This window comes from Labrus bergylta, chromosome 18 (assembly GCF_963930695.1).
Source record: "Labrus bergylta chromosome 18, fLabBer1.1, whole genome shotgun sequence".
Classification (NCBI taxonomy): domain Eukaryota; kingdom Metazoa; phylum Chordata; class Actinopteri; order Labriformes; family Labridae; genus Labrus; species Labrus bergylta.
Genome location: NC_089212.1, coordinates 13,473,460 through 13,498,762, shown reverse-complemented (window position 1 = coordinate 13,498,762; position 25,303 = coordinate 13,473,460). Strand labels below are relative to the sequence as shown.

Sequence of the window (25,303 nt, the reverse complement as noted above, 5' to 3'; positions counted from 1 at the left end):
ACTGAGTGTTATTTGATTCACACTCCCCTGGGTGTTATGACTAGGAAATAATTGTTCGTATTTGTATTTGTTTCTTTTTCACTGTGGCGTGCTCTGGGTAATTCTTAATACCTTCTAGAGATTATACGGTAACTCCCAAACTCCCATGATTATAATTAAGCCTGACTTGGTTATAAAATGAGCAAATAGCAATTTAGTTTTGCATCGTGTGAGGGAGCGTCTCTGTGTGTTCTCCCTGCGTCTCCATACATCTTTACATTTCTGAATATTCGTGCGATTGTGCTTCAGAGTTTAAATATGCCCATGCATTGTGTGTGTGTGTGTGTGTGTGTGTGAGTGTGTGTGAGAGAGGGGAAAGTGCTGCAGAGGAAAGGCAGATATATATATATTGGAATGTTTGCTTAGGCATGGAGACTGCTATCATCTTCCTTCTGGCAAAAAAAAAGAAGAGAAAAACACAAACATTCCCCAATCTATTCTCTTTCTCCTCCTTATTCTCTCCCCTGCTCTCGCTCTGTTCAGCTCTCTCCCTCTCTCTTTCTGTATCACTTACAAAGGCAGCCGTTTCCTCTAAAATGAGGCCACGTACGGAAGGTATGCAAATGAAATCATTGCTCGTGGATTAGAATGGGACACCATATACCCTAAATCATGATTGTCAATCATGGCTGGGGATTAAGGGATATGGGCTCACAGACCTAAAAAAGCAACATTTCCCCCCTTAGGCAGATCCCCATTGTGAGGAGCTCTGAGGAAGAAGAGGGCTCCACAGGGGAGGAGAGCAACACTGGAGCACTAGTGCCCCCTTCTGTCTAATGTTCCTGCATCATTTCATCATCAAACAGCAGCCAGAATGAGCAGAAATAGAGGCTGGCACACACAGGCCTATTCATTTACATTCAGTGTAGCCGCGGGCAAAAAGCTTGATTAGACAAACGCACATGCTTTGGTGATGTAGTGTTTCATCTTCAGTGGAGGAGAGAGAGACCTCGTTTGTGTCTCTGGCATGGGTGCAGGCATGGTTCAACATCAGTGGGTTAGCAGGGCCAAAGGCCTTACAAACGTAACAGATGTTTGTTTGCACTGTGAGTGAATGTGTCAAGCACTGAAGTCCCTTTACCATCACAATCAATTTGTCCTTTATACTGTCACTGAGGCATTTTAATATGTAGTGTACACTGTATGCATTTTTATGTGTATTTGTACATCTGCCAATTCTACAGCCAATTTCTTGTGTACGCATATATTAATTAAAATCAACTAAAACAGTAAGCCTTTTTGCATTTAACTGTATAGATTTTACTGGTGTGTAACTGTTACTACAACCAAAACTAATGAAATAACAGAAAATTATAATAATAAAGGATATTAAACCAGAAAAATGCAACAACAGTTAATTAATAGGCTTAATATGTTAAAAATAAGGATACCTACTTCATATTTGGGAAGCAGAGCTTCTCCTCACACAGAGACATGTTTAGTGGATTGTGTGTGCAGACCCTGGAGCCCTCAGCTAGAGTGCCAGTCTGTTCCTGTGGAGCAGTCAACCAGACAAACCCAGCCAAGAGAGAGCGAGGCATAGGCACCGGGCCAGGAAATAGCACTGGAAAACACTCCAGTATGGCAGAGAATTAATAGTGTTTTTATAAGAGAAGAGGAGAGGTGGGAGGGGGAGAAAAAAGGGACGAGCACACTTGTTCAGCGTCATCAGAATGAATCGAGGGAGAGTTTCTCAAAGCCCTGTCAGACTAGATGTTCATAATGAGAAAAGTGAGCAAAGGAGCAGAGTTGGCAGCGTTCACATCCTGCACAGTGCAGCTCCCGGCTGCCCGAGGCTGAAGGTGTGGCGGCACCTGTGCCATTCTGGCCCCAGCAGAGAATGGGCAGGAGGTCAAGGCCAGGGCAACATCTGCAGCACATCAGAGGGCCTGGCTGTGTGCCGCATCATGAGGGTCTGTCAGGAAAATGTCTGAAAGAATACATTCTAAAAAAAAGACAGAAGCGCTTTCTGCAGATACGTTTATCCGAAGTAAACTGCAAAGTAGCTGTAATACTACATAATAATAATAATATATACTGGGATATGTGAAGTTTATTGGATTAATATCAAACACATAGCACAAATCACACTTGTTGTATGATCTATGAATGCAGAACTTTGTTTCAATTGTAAATATGAAGCTAAAAATATATTTACCTAAATATAGAATCCAGACAATGTGGTCTACGCGCTCTGCAATGTGTCTCGTCATAACAGCCTGACTAATTTTAACAAGGGGGATCCTTAATACTGTCCCTGTGTGTCAACTACAGTCAGACCACCTGAGTCATCCCTCGGATGGCGGCTAAATTAAACCACCAAAATTGATACGAGCCGCCAGCGCACTAAAGAGCAAATCATTATGCATCATTAGGTGAAGATTTAGTTTAAACGTGTTTAGTAGGAATTAAGCAAAGCTGCTGTTGACATGGATTGACTGCTGTAATGCTTTATTGTCAGTGCTCCAGGAGGCAGAGGGAGGGCCGGCCTAGATGGGGTGGCAGCAATGCGCCGAAAGCGAGGATTTATGGGATATTGGAGGACTAGCTGGGTGTGAACAGAGTGGAAATACAGTAAAGTATGGCCGATGATTTGGCGGCGGGGACGAAGCAAGGGAGATGCAACAATTGGAGGTATTTGTGGCCTTCGGAGAAGATGAATCAGTGGCAGAAACACTCTTAACTTGAACATGGTCAGTTCATCATTTTGAAGTCTAAGAATGCTAATTTCTCTATTTTAGGATCAGATGAATCGCAGTCCATAGAGTATAGCTTTAAAACAGTAGGGTTATCATTTCATTAGAGCTTAAAATGTGTCCAAAATGTCTTAAAAATGTACTCACCAGACATAGTAGACAGAAAGAGGTTTTATAATACACAGGTAATATACACAGAGCACGTACATCTCACTGAAGGTGAAATGATAGAGGTTAATTACCAGGTAGTAATACATGGGTAATCAATTTAACATCAAAAAGGCTTCCCAGCATCTGAAGTGCTTTATTGCCTAATGATGATCTAATGGAAGGATTTGGAAAAGTATAACTCGTTCAGCTGGAAAAAGCCTGGACAAGCGGTCAAATCAAAGGTGGAACATGAACCAAGTTTCCCTCTCCTGTATGACACTCCTGTGTTTGTATGTGTTTTCGTCTTTATGTGTCTGAATGTGTATGCAAGAGCTGCTGAAACAGATGAGCAGGAGAGGACAGTCTTATCCAGCTCTCCAGTGTTGACAGTATTGCTAATCCCCTCCACCTGCTCAAACAGACACCCCAAAAAACACATCCCTCCCCCTCCTCCATGCGCCTGTGCTGGAAGTCCCTGGGGTTGGGCCACGCCTCTGCCTCCGTCTCCACACCAGTTATCGTTGCTGGCCCGGCTCCACTCCCCCAACCCCTTCCTGTGCTACGCACGTTAATCGCCGCAAAAACAAATAGTTTTCAAATGTTTGGAAAAGACCCTCTGTTTGCATCAGGGCCTAACAAAATAATTTTTACAAGCTATCCAGTTGTGATTAGGGCTGGGAGAATTGAATTTATGTGGCATTGATAATATTAATATTAGCCTAATTAATTATGTTGTTTGAACTTGCACAGCACTGTGTGTACCTTCTACACAACGTTAACCAGCCGGAGCTGGAACCGAGCTCTCAGGCGTCTCTATCTCCCCGGCTCTCCCCCAGTCCATGACTACTGCACACAATTCATCAACTCGTAGATATCTAATCCCCTCTGGCTCTGCTCACTTCCTGAAGTCGAAGAAAGAACTTTCCTCTGGTGGCAAGAATTCCCATGAATACTTGATGACTTCTGTAGAAAAGGAACGCTGTTTCATTTCACTTTGAAAGTGACATTCGCAGAGAAAACTTGCCAAACTTTCTATTAACCGCTCCACATTCATGAAGAATTTCCAGAAGAGGGCAATCATAAAATGCAACATATTTTTAATGAGTTACAAATTAAGGTAAACAGCAGTACAGTGGGAGCAGCTTTACGTAGGAGAATATTTCAGGCATCAGAGACATGGTCTGCCTTCTTTTTTTTTTTAGTGAAGACAGCAAGAGGGTCAAAGAAACCCTCTGTGAAGACTCAATCTCTCTAGTTTGAGACTTTAATGTCCCCTGACCCAGAAACACTGCAGATCCAGCCAATAATGTCTTTGGACTGTGTGCACCGCTGGACGAGCAAGTGTTGATCTGTCTAATTACAATGACACATATTCACTGACCCATCACACTGATCATCTGAGCAGAAGAGGGGACCACCCAGACCTGCAGAGAGGTTCTCAGACCTGTTTGTAGCTCTGGTCACACTTTACTTCAACGGCCTCTTGACCTCTACTTTGTGGTCAGAGCTCAAAGGTTAGAGAGGTGGTCATGTGTCTCTCTTAGCCAGAAGGGGCTCTCTATCTCATGCTTGGTGGGGCCTTCTCAATCAGAACCCCTTCAGTTCATTATAACGAGAGGCTTTTCCTGTTACTGAGTGCCACTGCAGGCCTGATGTCTGACTTAACAGTGTGATTGTTAGCCGTCTCTCTTTATTGCAGCTTTTGGGATCTACTCCCATGCACAAGTGCAGCTGCAGAATTTGCATATTTGGCACAATCAAAAGAAGTTTCTCTTTTTATACGAGTACAAAATCAATTATTTCCATTTACTTTCAATTAATCAGAATTCTTAGTCATGTGGATTGACAGGGGATTAGTAGTTAAAAACACATCTCAAGTCAATAGACATGTATATTTCTTCAGCTTGGGAGAAACAAACAATGAAAAAGGCAAAATGCACATTTCCCACATTCCAAGATGATCAACAAAGAAATCCCAGTAAAGTCTGTATTCTGGGGGGCGGGCTGCAGCGTTCTCTGAAGCAGGGATGTTTTTTTTTTTCCAAAGTGCATCGTCTCATCAAAGCATAGGTTACTGGACGGAGGGCACGAAGGGGTAAAAACAGTCATTAACTGAAGTGTCGGCCGAGTCTGGCCGAGCGGTAGTCGACTCTGAGCTGGACGAAGGCGTGCAGGAGGTTTCGGTCCAGATTAGTGAGCTGCTCGCCTGAACATACCTGTTTTAAGTTGTCAGGGGCGACAACAAGGAGGTTACAGAGGGCGTGCAGGGTGTCGAAGAGTTGCAACACCAGAGGGACCTGGATAAAGAGAGACCCAAGTTATTCTATTGTAAACAACACAACTAGATAGACTAAGTTATTATCTGCATACATGCAAGGCTGTCTAAATAATTGCTTTAAAAAATGTAAATCTTATTGAATTTTATTGTTAAATATGGGTTAGGGTTAGGAGGCAACAAACTTAAAGAAAACCTGTATTTTTTAATGAAGGCCATCTTTTCTATTCATATCTGTGTTAAAATTACCAAAAATGTTCGGCTTCTTCCTTTATTTTCCTAACAAGTTTATATGTTTACAAACATAAATTGAGTCTCTGATGGAGAGCCATGTTTTACTCTGGGATCAATGGATCCTGGACCTACCCCCCCCCCCCCCCCCCCCCCCTCCCCCCTTGCTCACCCTGAAGTCCTTGGCGCACCGTCGATATTCAGCCACGTCGCAGATGGCCAGCATGCCTCCCATCGAGCTGTAACTGTACTGCTGTAGGTGCTCATGAATGAGCCGATGAAAGCGAACGCCCAACTCCGTCAGCACCGTATCCACATTTTTACCATCCATGGACTTCCGCACGTGCTCCACCTGCCGACTGACGTAGGCACATACCTTGGAGCAGGCCTGCCAAGAAGACAGATGCAAATGTAAAAAAAAAGCATACAAAAACAACCTAGAAAAACGTTCCTGTTTATTCCACAAACAACTAACCAGTCAGGTGTAGGGGGTTTGTCATTGCATTTGCTGATTTGTTTTTGTTTTGCATGTGAGCTCTGTGGTAGAAGCTTAGGTCAGGCTTCACTTACTGTAGTGTACTGGATCATGACATTGTTCTCGTCCTCAGGCCTGAAGTCAGTCTTCTTCTGCTCTGTCACAAGGATGTGCTTCATGTGCCCCGCCATGCAGTTTAGTGTTCTATGCGTAGAAGAAAACAAATCAGTAAAAAACCTTTTACAGACTGTTCATTGTTGTCATATCACGTGAGAGAGTAGTTTGTCACCTTGCTTAAACATACTGACCTGTCTATTCCTGTGTCCAATTTGACTTCCATCTGTTCAATCACCTCCTTCTTCTTGTGCAGGCACTCGGCCAACTTTGGAGATGAGCTGCAGCCACAGATAAAAAAAAAAAAAAAAAAAGGGAAAATCAGAGTTCTCCCTTTTATCTACTAACTATGTGTGGATGAGAGGCAGTACCAACTGAATACTGTGCAGTATATGTGACTTTAAGCTTTGACACAGAACTGACCTTATGAGAGGCATGAGCTGGTCATTAAACTGCTTGTCAAACAAGTGGAAGATGGAGTTTGCCTGTTGAACCACATCCAGGAAGTACAGGTTGGCATTCTTGGCATCTGATGAGGGAATCGCTGAAGATCAAAGAAAGAGAGAATAAGCCCAGACAATAAACCCAAAAGTAGGTGAAAGGATAAATCAATAAGACATGTTGGGCAGAAAAGCACTGATGCCTGCTCTCCTGGGATGAAGCCACAGAAACATAACGTGAAAAGCCTTTACAGAGATGTTCTGCTTCAGCATCAAACAGAGGGGAGAAAGAATTCAAAGTACAGAAAGGTGTTTGATTCCTTTGATAAAGAATATTATAATAATATAATAAATTAGCACTGATGATTTTTTTTTTAATTCCACTGCATCTGCCTGAAAATGATATATCTTTCATATTCCGAAACAAAGACAAAACTGACAAGTATTGGCATCAAAGGCACAACATGCTTTGCGTCAATCTAAGTTCCCTTTTTTCGTCTATTGCTGTTTTTCTGTCAGATATCTGAATGGCATTTATAGCAACAAGATTCATCTGGTTCCTGACAGAGCTTAACCCTAAAAAAGGAGTCGACATGTAACTTAAGTGTTCTGTTTTATAAAGTACAAATGTCCATTTTATAGTGTGTATTTTTTCTCTTCAGACATGTCAACTTCTTAAAGGTCACCTTTAACAAGTGAAACACAACAGACAAATGAGGCTTTGTCTTTGCATTTAGACATTAAGTAAAGTTATGATTTGCTGAAGGTTGCCGAGGTTTGGAGGACACTTTATTGTATTCTTAGGTCAGTTTTAGTCAATAATGCATTCAGGCAGTCTTGTCAACTCACCACAACAGGAAATATAATAGTTCTATGTCATACCGCTTCATGTTTGCCTTCAGGCAGTTATGGGTAACTTGCAATGTTTATGTAAGGCAAAAGAACTTGTGCTTTGACAAGGGCTGCAAAATAACCCTTTAATTTGTGTTTGAAATGTTCCTTTATATGTTGACATGGAATACTACAACGCACAGTTTTAGTCTCTATAAAGCTGGACTTTTTCATCTAGGGAGTAGTTGTTGGCTGAGCCCTGACTTTGAGTTCTGTAAAGTGCACAACCGTATGGCCCTCAAATGCGGCACTATTTTTTACAGTGTATGTAGAGTCTGTGTTCATCTCATTATATGTATGTAAAATGAGTATAAAATATGGTTATAATGCATGGATGTACCTGAAAGGCCAATCTCCAGGGCATAATCGATGTGTTCCACACAGAGATGGTCAACAAGCAGCAGGAAGATTGAGAAGGCATTCTTGGGCAGGTCGGAAGGATCTGAAAGCTGCGTCACACCAACCAGAAACAAAAGGTCACCTCTCTTAGACTAGCAGGATTTTCTCTCGAAAGCATCATTTCTCAAAACAGAAATCATCTTTTAAGTTGACCCACCTTGTTGCATCTCTCAAAGGCATGACGTGTCTCCTGCAGAAGGTTAACAACAAGCTCTGGGGACAGAAAGGTCTCCCCATGGGTGTCAATGATGGGACCAAGAGGGAGGTTGGTGCGCTGTCTGATCCGCTCCTTCAGCTCTTGGATGCTGTATACACAGAGCAGGATTTATTGGTCACCAAACTAAATATTATCCTTCTGCATACTTACATATTCCCATAATCTCTTGTGTTTAAAAAAGAAGCGAGATTTGAAATCTGACCTGCCAGTCCCGATGAGTCGTTTCTGGTGATTCTTGGAGTCATAGTAGCGCTGAAGAATCAATGCACCTCGAGTGCGAAGGTATTCCCTCTCCATGTCAATGTAGCTTTCCAGGTATGAGGAGAAGATGCTCTTTATAAGCTTGGACAGGAACGTGTGCTTGTCTGAGCCCAGGTTGAACTCAGTCAGTTTGGTAGCCAATGATGTGGTCCTGGATATCAAGTACAAAAAAAGAGGGTTGACATTTTGGCATTAGGGTTACTGTGTAGACAGGAAATGAGTTCAAATCAAATGATCAAGTGTTTACCTGGTGTAAAGGTCATAAAGGTTTTTGAGGTACTGTTCTACATCTGAGTGTCGAGTCCCATCCAGTTTCTCTCTGACGTGAGCCTGCAGTCACAAAAGTTTTAGTTATAACGTGAAAAAAAAAGAAACCTGTCAAACTAAAAAAAAAAAAAAAAAAAGAAGACAAGTAAGTGGAATACCTGTAATTTGTTTTCAAAGATGTTCTGGATCAGTTTGGCCATAACAGTCTCTGGGCTGCTGAAAACCTCGCCCACCTGCTTGTTGACCCTCTGACAGAGAACTGCTGTGTCCTCGAACACGTCGTTCCTCGAGTAGGCCCCCTAGATAGACACACAAAGAGTTAACCAGGGCTCTGTGGATATCAAAGGCAAAGTAACACTGAGTATAATTCAAAAGACCCAAACTTACTTCCTGACACTGCTTGATGTAGACATCCACACAGTGTGCGTAGCCCTTAAAAAAAAAAAAAAGAGATTACAACAGATTACATCACTGAGCCGAAGATTCAAAGCAGCATTTGAAGACAAAGAGAAACTTCCCAGATATGGATTTTGCATTTAGTACAGAGTACATAAAGCCATCGACTATCCCAATGCTCACACTTAACACTAAAGACCCATTAGATTTACATTAAATTTGGTCACAATTGATTACATTCAATTTGGCCTAAAATCATAAATATGACTCAGTCATGTCACCTTGAAATGTAAAAGAACCGCTGCCACTTCTCGCATTCTTCCAATCTCTCCCCTGCGCTGGGCAGCAGTGAACTCTTGGATTAACTGCCTCTCCAGGTCATGGTATTTACCTGGGTAGAAAGGCAAACAAAACTAAATCATACGCTTTTATCAATTGTAACAAACTCCTAAAGTCTTATCAACGAGGACTGTTTAGGGGAGACTTCAGTAGATGCTAAGTTTTACCATAAACTTACTTGCAATCTTTGCCTTGACATCTGCAAATCTGTCAAAAAGAGAGATAATGAATCCTTAAGAATACAATTACAAATAATATCCAGATACAAAAAAGTAGTAGTATGTGTTTTTACTTTTTGGAGATGCTATAAAACCCCATAGTCTTGCATGGGGCTTACATTGTGATTAATTGCCTAAATCACTAAGTCACCACCTTTTCTTTTGTTTGACAGTGCTCTGTTCTAAAGCTGCCTCCAGGTCGACTGACTCACCTGTCAAATGGCAACTCCTGGGCAATGAGATGCAGCTTCTGAATTATATCAGCAGCCTCTTTAATCTGAGGGAGAGAGAAAGAGTGAGCGAGCGAGCGAGTGTGGGAGTTAGAGAGAGAGAGAGAGTCAGGTGAGGCAAAATGAGATAGAGCACCACAGGACCATGAGAGGTGGACATCCAGACAAAAAGCTAGCAGGCCGCCGGCAGTGTCTCCACTTGGGGGGATCATCATTTTAGCGCAGCCCTCCTCCACCTCCCCATGTTGAACAGGGAGCTGATAACAGACAGGCTGCGCTCACCTGGGCATCGGCAGCAGCAACAGCAGCAGTCCTGACTTAGCAGCACATCCAACTCTTTATTGGCATGCCTTTTCTGAATGGGCTGTAATCCCACAGGACTCTAAATCGCTTTCAATAATCTGTCCGGCCAGGGATATCTGTCTCAAAAAAAGGGGGCCCTGTCGAGAACCCCCCTCCCCCGCCCCTCCTGACATGCACACTGGCTGAAAAAGCCCCAGACCTACGAAAGGCCCGCCGTCCGCAACTCCTCTGTTCCCGCAGATGCCTGCCTCAGCTAACATCATTACTCTGCTCCCGTGAGGAGGATCCAGCCTTTCTGCTCGGCGAAGGTTTTCTAAGTATCTGTCCCCCAGCTAAGATTAGCTAAATCCCATGTAAGTAATGTAGCCGTCTCCCTGCAGTCAGGGTTTAGCAGCACTTGTCTCCACGCTGGCGGCCCAGCCCTCCCTTTCAGAAGGATTAGCAAAGCCATCCCCCTTCAGCTATTCACTTGCAGCTTTCCTCTTTCCCCTTCGTCTCGAGGTATGCTCAGGAAAAAGGAATCTGGCCAGATATTTCTGCATGCCTCTCCAGAAAAACCAGCTCCATCTCCGGCTCTCGTCTTCGGGATTGACCCCCAGACTCGGCTGCTCTGCATCCACTAATGATGTTGCTACTAACAGGAATTAATCTAAAGCGTCCCAATCCCTTTGCTGTCACTTATAAAACTGCAAAATCAAACTTTTAGGGGATACTTGTCCAACATCAATATGTCATCTGTGTAGGCAGGAACTTAGTTAAAGTGTGCATCTCATCTGCCTGCATGCATGTTATCACCGCCCTTACATGTCCCATAATGCCACAAGCGCTTTGCTGCTATAATGCTTCACAAAGCTGAGGACCTACCAAGTTCCTGCTCAGACAACCTCCTGTAAAATGCAATTAGGGTTGACATGAGCATGTTGACATCCATGCTAGTCAATCAGCCAGCTATTGTCACAGAGTAAATGACAGTTTATTAATCCAAATTAGCCGAGGGATCCAACTAAAGGGATAAACGTTACAAATTAATGTGGAAGGTTTACCTCATAATCCTGTTCATTCTCACCTCCAGCTGTATCACAGCAGGGGGTCCTAAGTAATGGTCACACACACACCCCTCCACTGATGTAAATGGAAGGAACATATTATGCACCATCCTCACCTTGTCTGGGTTATTGAAGACATCACTGCGTAGGTCTCCATCCAAGAACTCGTTGAAGTAAGTCATCAGGCGCTGAGCTTCGACGGCCCTCTGCCGAGGTGTGTTTACCCCCTCAAGCTGGTCGCCAAGGTGACAAACCTTGGTTGCCACATAGCTGATATGCTCATCGAGCTCCTGGAAATGCTGAAAGGCCACCTGGATTGAAAAATAACAGGGATGAATTTATCATATGATAATGAAGAAAAATAACAGGGGGATTCAAACATCATGGATCATCAAATATACCTGATTGCTTCTCTGCAAGTCTTGCACTTTATGGGCAAATTCTTTGGCCTCACGATGACATTGATGCTCAAGCTTCTCCACCCGCCGCTGAATCTTCTCATCCAATTGCTTTAGCTCTTCTATGTGGTTCTCAAATTCTTCCAACAACCTATCACAGACAATGAAACAATATTGATCCAGGGCTAATCAGCGGTCAGCCAACTTCTCAACAAACAGGTAAAACATAGAAAAATACTCTTATTCTATATTCTAGAGGGGTAATTGGGTACCACAAGTTTAAATCTGTCCCACTGACCTCACAGCCATAGATATAGTTAGTTACAGAATATTCCCTCAAGATTAATTCCTGGGTCCCCAGACTTAAGAAGCTCTGAAAACTAGCAACTTCGTCAGCTGCATTTTAAGTGCCATCAGGACTGCAGAGCAAATGTTCTAAGTCAGCACCACATTTCACAGAGCAGGAAACATCCCAAAATGATGAGTGTATAATCTCTTGACTAATTCCCTCGGCACTGGCTACAGCTTAAAGACATCTCCCATCCCTTTTCCAATAGACACTCATTCCCTGACTGGTGACTCACAGTGTGGTGGCCTCCACAGATACGTTGTCTCTGACTCCTCGCTAAGAGCTTCCGAGGAGGTGGTGGCAACAGTTTTGTGGAGGAAGTAGATAAGGCGGGACGGATCCGCGGTATAGTTAAACTGTTATGGCATTTTTGCTTACGAGAAATAACTCGGTCCCCAAGTGTAAACACAACAACAACAACAACAAGCAGTGTAATACCATGAAAAAAAAATCTTCAGCATGGATATTTCCTGTTTTTTTTTCAACCATCAGAAACACTTAATTAGCATAGGAGACACAAAGATGAGCTTTCGTAAATGCAAAGGGGCAACACAGCTTCACTCTGATTATTTAGCAAGTTGATAGTGACAATAGTAGATAAACAAATCTTAATATATAGTGAAGGACTTGAGGTAAAAAATGCAATTATTTTTTTTAAATAATCCCAAGAATATGATATTTCTGCAACAAACCCCTTAAAATGATATATTTTTACTAGTGTACAAGTATGAATTAACATGATAGAGAAGAAATATCCTGATGTCCACATCTGTTCAGCAATCAGTGAAACTTGTAAAGGTTGAGACTTGAGGATGTGTAGAAAGGTGCTATATTACATGAAATGGGAAAAAAAATAAGGTTGTCGATATCATAACATCAAACAAGCTAAATGTCAAACTCAAAGTCAACTTTATTGTCAATTTCAAATTTCAGTGGAATCGAAATTGCGTTTGTCTCCGTCCCACGGTGCAATACAACCAAAATAAGGTAAAATAGATCAAATAAAATGAGGTAAAAATAAGATAAATAATATTTACAGTAATAAATTCTAAATTGTGCAAAAGGTACAAAATGGTAAATAAAATAAAATAACATTTAAAGAAAAAGTAAACTTCTGCAGTATGTGCAATGTGCAGTAAATGTGCATGTAAAAATGTTGTGTCACCTTTAAACAAATTTGAGATTTTGTTATTCCATGAGCAACCAAGTTACCCACCAAGCAACTATACGTCAAGGTTAAATGTGGTTAACTTTAGTACTCGTTTAAGTTCTTGGGAAGACAAGTGTGTGCATCACATTTCACAAGCTCCTTCAGTACCTCTTGGGGTCGAAAGCCTCTGCTCCTCCTTTGGAGCCTCCTCCAGGTGTCCTCCACGCCAACCTTTCAATGTACTCATCTGCATCAAATGGCTCCTGAGACGGGAGGAAGTCATTGTTGTGATGATTTCTTCACACCGAAACAACAACAAAACACCGCGTTTCGACTCTAAACACGAATACTAACTAAACGAAAAACACAACAATCCACTAGAGCGACTAAAAGCTTTTGTATTTGACTGAACTGTCAACAGTCAGAAGCGCCGACTTTCCCCTGTTGACTCATAAAACCGCTACTTATTATGCATACTTATTCCCATTAGAAGTGTGTGGTTCTTAAATTATTCTCTATTACATTGGAGATGAACGAAGACGGTAGTTAGCATCTTAGCCTGACAGCCAGCTAACACAGCTCTCCCGTGCAGCATCATTTTTTATTTTATTTTTACCTCGAACAGCTGAGCGGTTGTTGCCATGTCCAAGAGATTCTACCAGCGGCGCCGTGAAGTCAGTTTTTAGAGGAATACCGCCGACTTCCACATTGATTTACTATTTCCACACAGTTTTGCCCTTTGTTGACAGCTAGCTTGGTTAGCAGCACAGCTTCCTGTATGGGGCGGCGAAGGGTGGGGATAGCTGCATGAAAGCGCGCATGCGCTCAGGTCGGCTGACTGCTGCGTGTGTATGTGTGTGGTCACATGACGAGAAAGAAGCAGGAAGTAGTTCGCCGAGTTCGCATCAGTATGTTGACCATTTCAGTCGAATGATTTAATGTAAATATTTATACCGTAATCTCACAACGAACTTTACATTTTTATTTTTTTTATGCAGCCGGACAGATGAGTGTGCGTGCGTTGTGGATTATTTCGCACGACAAGGGAGACAATGTGTCGATACGCTTTTCAAGGTGTGTGTCTGACTTGTGTTTCTTTCTTTAAACATAATCTGTGACGCCGCTTGCAACCTACCGAGTGTTTCGTCTTTTGTCCCCACAGGAGGTTTGCAACTGTGGAGCACCGTGCAAAGCGCCTGGCTGGTTCCTCGTATGTTGCAGTCCCAGACGAAAGCACTGTGCTGCATCTCCTGCTCACTGAGCTGGGGCTTTCAGACTCAGATAAGTCCTATGTAGCTGTCAGAGATGATTGCCTTAATTGTCCGCGATCACCAGCTCTGGAGCTGCATGCGGACAGTCCTGATAAAGGAGTACTTTGGCCAGTGTTGGCCATCTCACAAGGGCCTCTCATCCTAGCTTGCCTGCCTCTTGTGGATGCCCCTCCTGAGCCAAGACCCCCCCTTTCTAGCCTGTTGTCTGTCTCCCAGGGCCTCACACTTCTGTCGGGTCTGCAGGCTTTTCTCCTGTCCTCTGGAGGCAAAACTGACGTTGAGGGGCTGGCCTCTCGTTTGGCCATGCTGCCCTCTGTACTCTCGCAGATTTGTCCACTTGGCACACCCCTGGATGTGCCGTTACTGGGGTCACCGGCTTCACCCACAGTGCCTGGGCCTGCTGGGAACCAGAAGCAGCCAGCCTGGAAGACAGGGCTCCATCGAGGCAGAGCTGTGGTGAACGTAGCACTAGTAGAAACAGTTCGCTCCATGCAGTATGGTAACCGCGGCAGACAGGACCTGTGGGATGTTTATGGCACTGTGACATGCAAAGTAAGAGCACAGTGAACAGAAAAGAAACTGTAATGTTGACCTTTTTGATTATTTGGCTTGATTCAGTTTTTGTTTTTTTTGTCCTACTGTCAACAGTGTGAAGTAGAAGGTGTGCTCCCAAATGTGACGGTGACCCTCACACTTCCACCAAATGGTTCTCCGCTACAGGACATCCTGGTTCATCCCTGTGTCACCTCACTGGACTCCAGCATCCTCACTGCCAGCAGCGTAGATAACTATGACGGCTCAGCTTTCTCAGGGCCTTATAAGTTCCCCTTCTCTCCTCCTCTGGAGCCTTTCAGACTATGCAGTTACACATCTCAGGTAAAAAAAAAAAAAAAAAAAAAACTTGCATAAAAACACACTTTTCCTCTAAGTAACACGAGTGCTAAATCCTCAAGCAAGTACTTCCTGCAATTCTTCATCAGGTTCCTGTTCCACCTATCCTGGGTTTGTATCAACTGAAGGAAGAAGAAAACCAGCTGCGTGTTTCAGTGACCCTCAAGCTTCATGAGAGTGTGAAGAACAGCTTTGAGTATTGTGAAGCACACCTGCCATTTTTTAACAGGTAATACGATGATGTTGTCTTTTAGATTTTTTTTGCACATCTCAGTGTTAGCGCTCACCAACCAGCACGTTTTCATTGAGTTTTTTTATTTTCAAGAAGATGATCTACAGAAATGTCTATCTTTATTTGAACTAAGATCTGCAGTGAGTAATTATCCGTATTATCAATTAATCTGTTACACTTAGAAATGTTTATAAAATGTGTAAATAAGTCCCTTCAGCGTTTCCCTCCTCCTCTATTTTCAATATCACACTTAACTTTTAGGTCTGATGGGTTTACAGCATTAGGAAATCTGACTCCTTATGACAAACTGGACACATTAAGTTCCTTAAAACACTAATCTCTCAATTTTGAACAGTGTTATGTACACACATATATGTTAATGGGTAGGGCTGCATCCAAACTTTACTTAAGTTTAGTTTATTAAGATCCCATTCATTTAACATTGCTGCAGCTATTCCTTCTGGGGTCCACAACAATATTTACTATTATTTCACTACCATCATCATGATCATCACTTCCACTATTAGAATGGTCACACTTCTTATTATCATTATTGGTTTAGTACTTATCATTACCATTAGTAAGTACAACATACTAGGATATCTAACCTGGTGGTTACCACTGTCAATACTGAGCAACTGAACGTTCATATAATCTATGTAAACCCGTTTTTTCTTTACACCAATATACTGATTAAATGAAAGAATATATGTATATATACACATATATGTACATGCAGATGCATACACACAAATGTGCACACAAAGTGTAAATGTGCTGGTGTATTTAAAGTGCATTCAATGCTTCAACTCACATTAGCTGAATGAATGAATCCTTTCAACAGCAAAGTAATAAACCCAATAACCCAACAATGCACTATATCTTAATCTGCGAGTCTCAAACACAACTCAGCCACATGCCTTTCACTTTTCAACAGTGAAGTTATTTATTGAAATGCACCTACAGTAGTCTTTCACTTGTCTTCCAGAGTAGAGAGGATAAAACCAATTTAAGCCCTTTTTGGGGGTCAACTCTGCGTTCATTAGCTATGTCTGTGTTGATCACTGGTTTAAATGGTTGACTTTAACCAGTATGGTTGAACTAACTCCTGCATATGGGTTCTGCATCTTGTGCAGGGATCAGATGGGCGTTGTGGATGTGAAGGTGAGCTCAGGACAACTGGATATTTCAAAGGAGAAGAACCTGCTGATCTGGGGTCTGGGTAGGTTCTGTGCTACTGTGAGAATGCATGTAAAATAGAAACCCTTTTAATGCATATGTCTGTTTGAAAATGTAACTCAAAAATAGTTTTTTGCTCACCGATATTTAGGACAAAAGTTTCCTAAATCACGTGAGGTCACATTGGAAGGCAAGATCAGCTTTTCTGGGCCAACGCCAGGACCCAATGACCCCCTCTGCATTGGACTCACAGCTTATGTCAAAGTAAGTTGATGTTTGTGGTGATCATTTTAAGGACATGATTGAGAGACTTCTCATTCATGATTCAGTTTCTTCAATAAAAGGGACTGCATGATGTAGCTAATTTCTGATGGATATTGTCCAAAGACCAAGGGATCTTGTAGTATATAAAGATTAGGTCTAATAAGTAATTAATAGCAATTAGTAATCAACACTTGCCATCATTGTCTGCACAGTTGTATTTCAAAGTGCCTGACATGACGCTCTCCGGATGCTGTGTGGACCAGCATTCAGTGCAAGTTTATTCCTCTGCCAAACCACGGATTGCAACATGTAAGCTTGATTTAATTTATCAGAATATTTGTTGTATGCACGTAATGTGAAACTTACAATATATTCTTTTGGTCATATTTTCAGCTCGTGAACTTCTATCCAAAGAGTACTTCCTATGGAATTCCACAGGAACAGCTCCGGTATCCTCAGGGCAAATGATGCTGTAGAATCTAGGACTATTCAAATCAGAGGCACAAACTGGAAATGAAACCATCTAAAACCCAAGTGTTACAATCCTGCTGTTACTGGGTAACTTAGTAATAGGAAAAATATTTACAAAAATAGTGAAAATATTGAATAGATTTTACATTTGTAGCACCTACATGTGAAATCATTTAGCTTTCACTCAGAACAGCTTCAATGTGCAGATTTCTGGCTTTCAGAATCCGTTGACGGATGGATACTTTTTTTCTTCAAAAACCTTCCCCTGTAGCCTAACTTCTTTCATCCCCCAGTCTTCACCCTCCCTTAAATTTATCCCATTGCAGACACAAGGGCCACCCCTCGCTCTGACAGTCCCACTTCAGTGACTCTCCATCAGCCGGATAATTAGCAGCTGGGGCCTTGTCATCAGCTGTTGTGGAGCTGGACGAGAGGGGCGGCTGGGCTGTGAAAGGCTAGACTGCTCTGGCCAGTGTCTTGGCTACAAAAGGCTACTCTTTTAGAGCTGGCAGGAGTCCTTTTCACCCCCCCCCCCCCCTTTTCATCCCCCACCCCCCACCCTTTTTGACCCCATCCCCGCCCTGTCAACTAGTGGCTAGTTCAAACACACAGCCTCTCAAAGCAGACTGTGATTGAGCGCTGACCCTCTGGCCCTCAGAGACTTGAAAGCAGCCGGTCCCATTCAGAGAGCTGTACCTGCCTAATTAGTGAAAAAAGTCACAAGGATGGAAGTCACAAAGATAGCCGCCTCTTGAGCGTGCACAGGTGCTTCAACTCAATTAACGTGAAACTTTAAATTAAATCTTTTCAATGTTTTTTTTTTGTGTCGCAAAAATGTTCAAGGTTAACCTCTCTTTATACTGAAGATTTCTGGTTATTCTGTTTTGTATGTTTTTTCGGTTTTTATTATTTCACCTAAACTATGATACCTTTCATACTAGCTCTGTTACACTTCCACTGTGAACGATTCACCTCAGTGTTTTAAGTTGAAAGCACAACCAGCAGATGAAGGGTTAAATCAGAGGAGATTGTGGCCCACTATTCCACAGCAGCCAGACTCCTCTGAGTGCCCTCATTGTCTGATGTTGGCCTCTTTTGCCCCTTGCTGGTCCAAATGCTACATTCTCACGTGGATTTCCACTCAGAAGGCTGACCATGACCAATCCTCTGTCAATTGGAACCAATTGCTCACACGGCATCCTTCACCTTCTTTTTATGTAGCAGTACGGAGTGGCAGACACCGAGACCTCTCGGCTCTCCCCCTCCACCGTGATTTGGCTTTAATGCCCAGTGTGTGTAGCTAGCGAACTGGAAAAGTAGAAGATTTTTTGAAGACTTGGGCCACTCTAAATCTCCTCAGTATCCCAATATGTGGTCAGTCTGGCTCCTCAAGTCTGCAGTCAGTGGCCTCTCACTGGCAGACTTTGCTTTGTTGATTGAATGAATGGCTAAGTACAAGGAGTTGTTTTAATGTGTTGTTCTGCACCAGTGCCTCCAGATCATACCTTTGGGTCTTTAATATCACAGTGTTTTCCACAATCGTGACTGGTGTATTTATTTCATCATTGTTTCAACTTTCATTCTCGCATAAAGAAAATAAATTTAACACTTTTGTACAATAATCAGCAAAATAAAACTAACATGGGCCAGAAGCAATTTATGAAAGTAAAGCCTCTGTGTGGATTGTCATAAATCATTTAAATAGATCATGAGGTAGCATAGCCATATGTGTCAAAATGTGCCCCAGATACCAAATAACATAAAATTGTTACACTTAAAGAAACACTGCAGGTGTTTTCTGTTTAGCTGTGAGAGGTCACTCCTGTCCCTCAGCCCAATAATGACACCCAGTGGTAGATCACAATAAAGTTTATGTTCGACAGCATTCTTTTCTTTAATGTGGTTTCATTCTCTGTTCTTCAATTGAAAGACTTTGACTTAACCCCTGTGGGTCAATCTTTTGTTATTTAATTCCTGTTCTGCCCCCCTGCTGTGTGATGTGATCCCAGCTATGCTCATTACGCACGCCGTGCCTCAGGACCTGGCTGTAGTCCACCACTGTGGCATCAGGTGTTTGGTTTGATTCCAGCTCCTCCTAGACCCTCTAAACCCGGTAAGAGCCTGACTCAGGGAGACCACTTGAATAGTGACGGTAGAAGTATGAACTTCCTGTTTTCCATGTCATTATTTGTCAAGAGTCACACATCTCAAACAAAAAGGATATCATTGGATACCTTAAGATTGTTATGTACTCATTTCTATACCGGTTGTACAGTAATAGATCAGGAGCTATCAGGGTGGATGATTTTCATCCAAAACACTTTGAATTCAACATATGAAAAGGGTTTTTGGTTGTTTGCTATCGATATTGTTGGAAGTCCAAACAAGCTCCCGACCCACTGTGAGCATTAAGTTTTCTCATTTTAGTGCATCACTTTCATCCCTAGAGGGCACCATAACATCAGTCAAGAATTATGTCTTTTCTGATTGGAGGCTTTTGAAAAAGAAAACATTGTATGTGAAAATCCTTCTTTCTGGAAACTTAAATAAAAGATAGATTCTGGACATTTTGGTGAATAATTTGTGTTATCTGACCTAATGTTTTTAATTATTTTCCTACCCAGATTGCTAGACAAGTCCAGTTCATAATCCCGGATCCTCCTTGCAAAACCATATCCTGCCAGACATTTACTGGCAGACTCAGGCCCCATTCACTTTTTCTTCTTGTTTTATTTGTTTCTTGAGCCTTGAGCTTGATCCCTCTGGTTCACACCCCGTCCTCTTCTCCGGAGCTGATTGCACGGCAGGCCAAGGTGAGGCAGAGATTTTTGGTCCAGAAAGCAGCTGAGGTCCAGTCTATCACCTGTGGTCTCATCCCAGAAGATGTCCCTCTCTGTGGGTCTCCTCACAAGTTTCGGCCCTTGGCTCTTTCCTGTATTCCCAACTGAAGAGCCAAATGAAATGACCAAATGCTGGATCAATCGATGGACTTTATGTAGATAGATATTTTATCATGTTTGCTTATTTGAAATGAACACAAGATACTTTTGCCCTAATGAAAGGATAAGCGCTCCATGAAGAAACCCCTCATGCTAGTTATGCCACTACGCTCTGATAACTTACAAAACCTTATGGCTCTTAGTTGCCACCGCAAACAAAGCAGCATTGCCACCCTCAGTAGACTCATGCTCTGTTTATGCGAGCTAGCCAGGTAGTTACAACTTCAATACTACCTACCCTATCATTTGACTCCTGTTGGCCCCCACAACTAAACTGTGTGGACCTATGGGTGACAAGAGCCTGGAAATCCCCGGGGTTGTAAAGTGGGGACCTCCCTTCACTGGTGTGTTGTCCAATTAAAATACTTAAAATAATCATTTGCGGCCATACCTTTAACTGTGTAGACAACCTTACGTCTTCTCAGCTCTCTGGCTTGTCGGAGCTGAGCTCGCTGCTGTTGCTGATCCTGTTGAGTGAGAGCTGTCTGGGCCTCCAGAAACCCTGCCTAATAAGAAGGAGACATACAAGATCCACAAGAGAGACAGCAGGGGGAGAGTATTTACATATTATCCAACTTTATCCCTGTTCTTTGCTACCTCTTTGAGGGAAATATTGTTTCTCTTCTGTTCTACATTGGAGTAGATTTTGTGGATACTTTTATCCCATTGCATTTAGCATCTTAAAATCAGTATTACAGGGAATTTACCAGGCATTGGAGGATCTCTCTACAGAAGTAATTTTATGTATGATACAATACACTGAAAATAATGTACAGGATTTTGAATGCAGGACAAAATGAACTTTTATGTATGGATCTATTGACACTTTTGAGAAATTAACCTTTACTCATGTACAGACATGTAGATAACAGCACACCTATTTGATTTATAGCCATATTTCCTATGAACTGACTGGATTTAAAGTTAATCATTCAGAAGCAGGAGTCATGTGACTCTCCATTGCGTCTATGTGTGTGCCTCTTCGGCAGGGGGGGCTTGTCTACCCCCTGTAGCCTGGAAACAGACACCATCGAGGACTTGTTATGGCAATAGACCACACTACTTTCTAATCCAGCGACACTTTACCCAAACCCACAGGGACAGGAAAAGCCCATTCTTACAGCACACATTTGTCTCCCGCTCCCTTTCTGTCTCTCCATCCAATCCTCCCACCATCTGTCTTAAGCACAGCGTCGCACTTTAATTTTCCCTCAATAAAAAAAAAAAGAATTATTGATGTTACAGATGCACTTCAGCTCTCAGGTACTTTGTCAAGATGTTTTTACCTGAGTCATTCGACCGGGGCCGTTGCGTCTTGTTATAGAAAACTGCTGGACACCCCCATCTCTGCAGCCCCTCCCCTACAAAAACAAACATGAAATTACTTTATAATGCTTTGGATGTCACATGGGAGGTGGTGTTGGCATAGTCAGTTTCTATATTTTTCCCTTTTTTCTATTACCATTGCAATTTGATTGGCATTGCTTGGTTGGCCAATTTGAACATCCAGTGGTTGCAGTGCCTGAGGAGAGATAATGATGTGATGTCTGAGTAAAATAAAAAAAAATCACAACCAGTCAGAAACAATAACGTAAAATGATGTCAGTCAGAGTCCCAGCACAGGATTGAGCTGATGAGAAACGTCTTATAATGAATCAGGCAACAGGAATCCCCTGCTGGAGTTAATAAACAACATTAGGCAGTTAATTTTGCTCTGCTAACCTGGGGTCTCCTGGGTGGATGGGAGTGAATGATGCTTGAATGGTTGCTTTGCTTTGGTGGGAAGTTTCCTGCAATACGTGGTTCTTATACAGCACACACGGACAGACAGAATCACAACACACAAAATAATGAGTAGGACAATTAAAGAGACAGGAGGCGTACTTACCCGAGAGTGTGGAAAGAGATATTTCCTGTTTCAGAGGAGGTAAGGTTCTCTTCGTATGTCCCAAAGATTCAGATGGCTGCTCCACACTGACCGGCAGGGCAGGGAGGGTCCATTGAGGTTTTGGCTTGTCCCCTTCTTCTTGCAGGCTACATGGAGCTACTTTATGCAGCCTGGGTCTGGAGCCTGTGGAGCCCATTGTCCCTGTCCCTAGGCTGACAAGCTGAAGATCGAATTGTTTTGTCTTTCTTCAGTTTTAGTGTTAAATATAATTACTGATCTCAGCTTGTAATGTCTCTACCTGGAGCTCTTGTGTTCTAGGTCCACTGGTTTTGCCATGTTGCTTACATGTTTCACCTCTCAGAGTAATTTTGGCCTCTCCCATAAAACGACTTAGTTAGTTACAGAATAACATCACCTTTAATATCCACTCTCCAATGGCCCCATTCGTTGCAGTTGCTCCCAAACAAATCTGCTCGTCCTCATATCTTCCCTGCTGGCTAACTAACCATTTGTCCTGAAGCATCTCTGTCTGGTGCCAAAATAAAAATGCAACAAACACTTTTGTAAGCCGTTGAAAAAGTAGGTGTGTACTTCATCCCTGCCTTCAAACCTGTCTATCTTATTATAATGAGCAGGGTTTCTATGGCAACTCTCCCTACAGGTTAGTTTGTAACTCATAAGTTAATGCTTGAAAGAACTTGTTTCTTTTTTTCCTGCGCCTCTTCCCATATCTGAAACTCCAGAGGGGTAGAGACAGGTTCTCTGGGAAATAATTAACTGAGTAAGAGATGGGACTTGATGAGTGCTCAGGAGACAACAGGGGGGGGAAACAGACACTGTTACTGTACAAAGGTTGGTCTTATAAGGAGCATGTCAGCTGGTTGTTATATTAGCCACATCTATATAATGGCCTACACTGCATCAGGATTATATTGTGCTGGTCATTCGAACTGTTTCTAATGAGTTAGAAGGTAATCATTGTAATTGTTTAACATCAACACGCTGGCATTCTCAGCTTTTTATCATGTCATTTGACCTTTTAGCATTTAGTTGCTACATGCCACAAAGCTGTTTGCATGGCTACCTTGTTATTGTATAATATATTCAGCCTTTTTTTTTCTTAAATGCATCTTTAGTTTGGACATGGTTTTGGTCTCTTGGGAGCACTATAAGTTGTATCATGTTACTCTTCAAAGTGCTGATTGTTAACCCATTTTAGCAAATGACGCAGATTGGCATCGCACATGTAATATGAACTGATCTGCTAGCCTTGGTTTTTATATGTTTTTGTGTGATTTCTAGTTTGGCATATTTGCTTATATTGTGTCTAACCTTTCTATCTAATAGGACTATTCCTACACCAAAATAAAGTCAACAGAATTCTTTCTTAGCCCACTTGTTCAGGCCAAAGCTGCAGTTTACGTTTGAGCACTTTTGGAGGGAGCAGAAAAACCACTGCACCATTGACTTAAATTGTAAACATTACACATAATCGCTGCTTCTTCAAGCTGATTTATTTTATTATGTTAAAATGCCACTGCACTCGCCTCAGCGAATGCTTCATTAGAGGTCTCTCAACTCTCTCAGTGACTGCACGATGCAACCGTAACAGCACTGTGTTGTTGGATTCTTGGGACTGTGTGTGCAAGTGTATACATGTTATAAAGACTGAAGTAGAAAGACACTGCTACTTCTGATCATACCCTCATCATATCAACTGCACCGTCGTCTCAGTTCGGCTTCGAAGGTGCAGGTAATTTTGCCTTCATGTAATGTGACACTAGAGAGTCATTTTGACAAACTCTTATCACATGACCACATCTGAACATTTCCCACAGGGTTTTTAACTCTGGATTGTGTTCATCTGTGAAATAGGATAAATACAAGTAGAAACAATCATTCTAAATCTTCTTCAGTTAGCACATTCATACATATCTGTGGATGCATGTGTGCCAGTAAATAACAGCTAAGTGCAGCACAGAAAAGCATTTCATAATATAGCAAGGAGAAATGTGCAGTCATTGCTGCTAAATCATTGCAATGCACTTAACTGATTGCTAATATTTATGAATGGCACTGCTAAGTTTTTGGCTTTGATGCAATCAATCTTCTATGTAATGGTGAAGCAAAAATAGAGTGGCTCTTATATGTTCTAATAGGACTTTTTTCAAACAGTTTTAGATTGAAAACATAAAGGATAAGATCATAAGCATGATCTTATATATAACATCAGAATAATTGTCTAAGCTCACATTAGATTCAATGATATTAAGTGACTTTTTTGTAAAAGAGTTAGAGCAGATTAAATTGGATCTATGTGCATATTTGCCATATTATTGGAAAGCTCCAGGAGTTCACTTCAACAACATATAAACTGAAAATATTTATAGAAATCAAAGATTTTCTTTTTCTTTTAATTATGTTTCTACTTTAAGGTGTCCTCTACATCTTGCTCATTTATTTGTCTAAAGCAGCAAAAATAGTTTTTGTGTGACAATACTATACTATACTACTATAACCAATGTCATGGTCCGGCACTCATCAGGGGAAGACGATGACGTCCAAAATGTTTAACTCTTGAATGATCTGATTTTAGACCTTTTCTGAGCCTATGTGTTCTGCTGTTATATCCAGAGCTAGTCCATAACCGATGCTGAACAGGTCGACGTTAAGTCCTAAACGATAGAATCAGCTCAATTAACTCATGATTTTTCAAGTTTTGTAAATAGCTTTGACTGTACGCCTATTTAAATGTATCTGTGTATGTACTGTTCATTCACAACTCAAGTTTGAGATTCTTTTCTGTTTCACACAGCTCCTCTTAAGCAGCTTCTCCTGTCGACTCTGTGTGTAGGAGCACATGTTGAGTGTCCATCTGGCCTTGAAAAGGAATCCTTTTTTTTTGTTTTTTTCAGTATTCTTGTCAGTATTTGTCCTTTTAAAATTGGTTTATTGTATTTAATTTATGGTTGTTTTCTTGTTAGGTTTACCCATATTCTCCCTAATGTTGTTTTAAACCACCAAAGGCACGACCACAGGATCGTAAATTGTCGTCCGGAACAGACAGAGTGCAAACCTGCTGTTATAAAGGAAAGAGCCTGTAAAGCTTTGACAGCTTTATCAGTTATGTATGCCGCTTTCTTGATGCTGATATCTGCAATAACTTAAAAACAACTGTAAAATGTTCCTAATACATACTGTGTGCTTCTGATAAACAAATAGAC

The 25,303-nt window shown here is 41.9% G+C and overlaps 3 protein-coding genes across 3 annotated transcripts; 1 reads left to right on the top strand and 2 right to left on the bottom strand.

The window, feature by feature from the left end:
* Positions 1-3,965: 3,965 nt before the first annotated feature.
* exoc5 (exocyst complex component 5) lies at positions 3,966-13,672 on the bottom strand. The gene is made up of 18 exons (XM_020629983.3): positions 13,501-13,672; positions 13,053-13,147; positions 11,389-11,536; positions 11,104-11,298; positions 9,621-9,685; positions 9,369-9,397; positions 9,133-9,242; positions 8,843-8,887; positions 8,614-8,754; positions 8,436-8,518; positions 8,130-8,339; positions 7,868-8,015; positions 7,652-7,760; positions 6,404-6,524; positions 6,175-6,261; positions 5,962-6,070; positions 5,564-5,779; positions 3,966-5,182 (listed from the first exon to the last, which is right to left on the bottom strand). The coding sequence occupies exons 1-18, from the start codon at positions 13,525-13,527 to the stop codon at positions 4,994-4,996; spliced, it is 2,127 nt and encodes a 708-aa protein (XP_020485639.2). The 5' UTR covers positions 13,528-13,672; the 3' UTR covers positions 3,966-4,993.
* A 65-nt stretch (positions 13,673-13,737) lies between these two features.
* On the top strand, positions 13,738-19,077 carry ap5m1 (adaptor related protein complex 5 subunit mu 1). The gene is made up of 9 exons (XM_020629984.3): positions 13,738-13,792; positions 13,883-13,958; positions 14,047-14,707; positions 14,804-15,031; positions 15,136-15,275; positions 16,415-16,500; positions 16,609-16,721; positions 16,934-17,030; positions 17,115-19,077. The coding sequence occupies exons 1-9, from the start codon at positions 13,750-13,752 to the stop codon at positions 17,195-17,197; spliced, it is 1,527 nt and encodes a 508-aa protein (XP_020485640.1). The 5' UTR covers positions 13,738-13,749; the 3' UTR covers positions 17,198-19,077.
* A 564-nt stretch (positions 19,078-19,641) lies between these two features.
* Positions 19,642-25,303, bottom strand: LOC136183250 (uncharacterized). The gene is made up of 6 exons (XM_065966156.1): positions 22,080-25,303; positions 21,914-21,996; positions 21,654-21,713; positions 21,478-21,552; positions 20,583-20,697; positions 19,642-20,136 (listed from the first exon to the last, which is right to left on the bottom strand). The coding sequence occupies exons 1-6, from the start codon at positions 22,273-22,275 to the stop codon at positions 19,922-19,924; spliced, it is 744 nt and encodes a 247-aa protein (XP_065822228.1). The 5' UTR covers positions 22,276-25,303; the 3' UTR covers positions 19,642-19,921.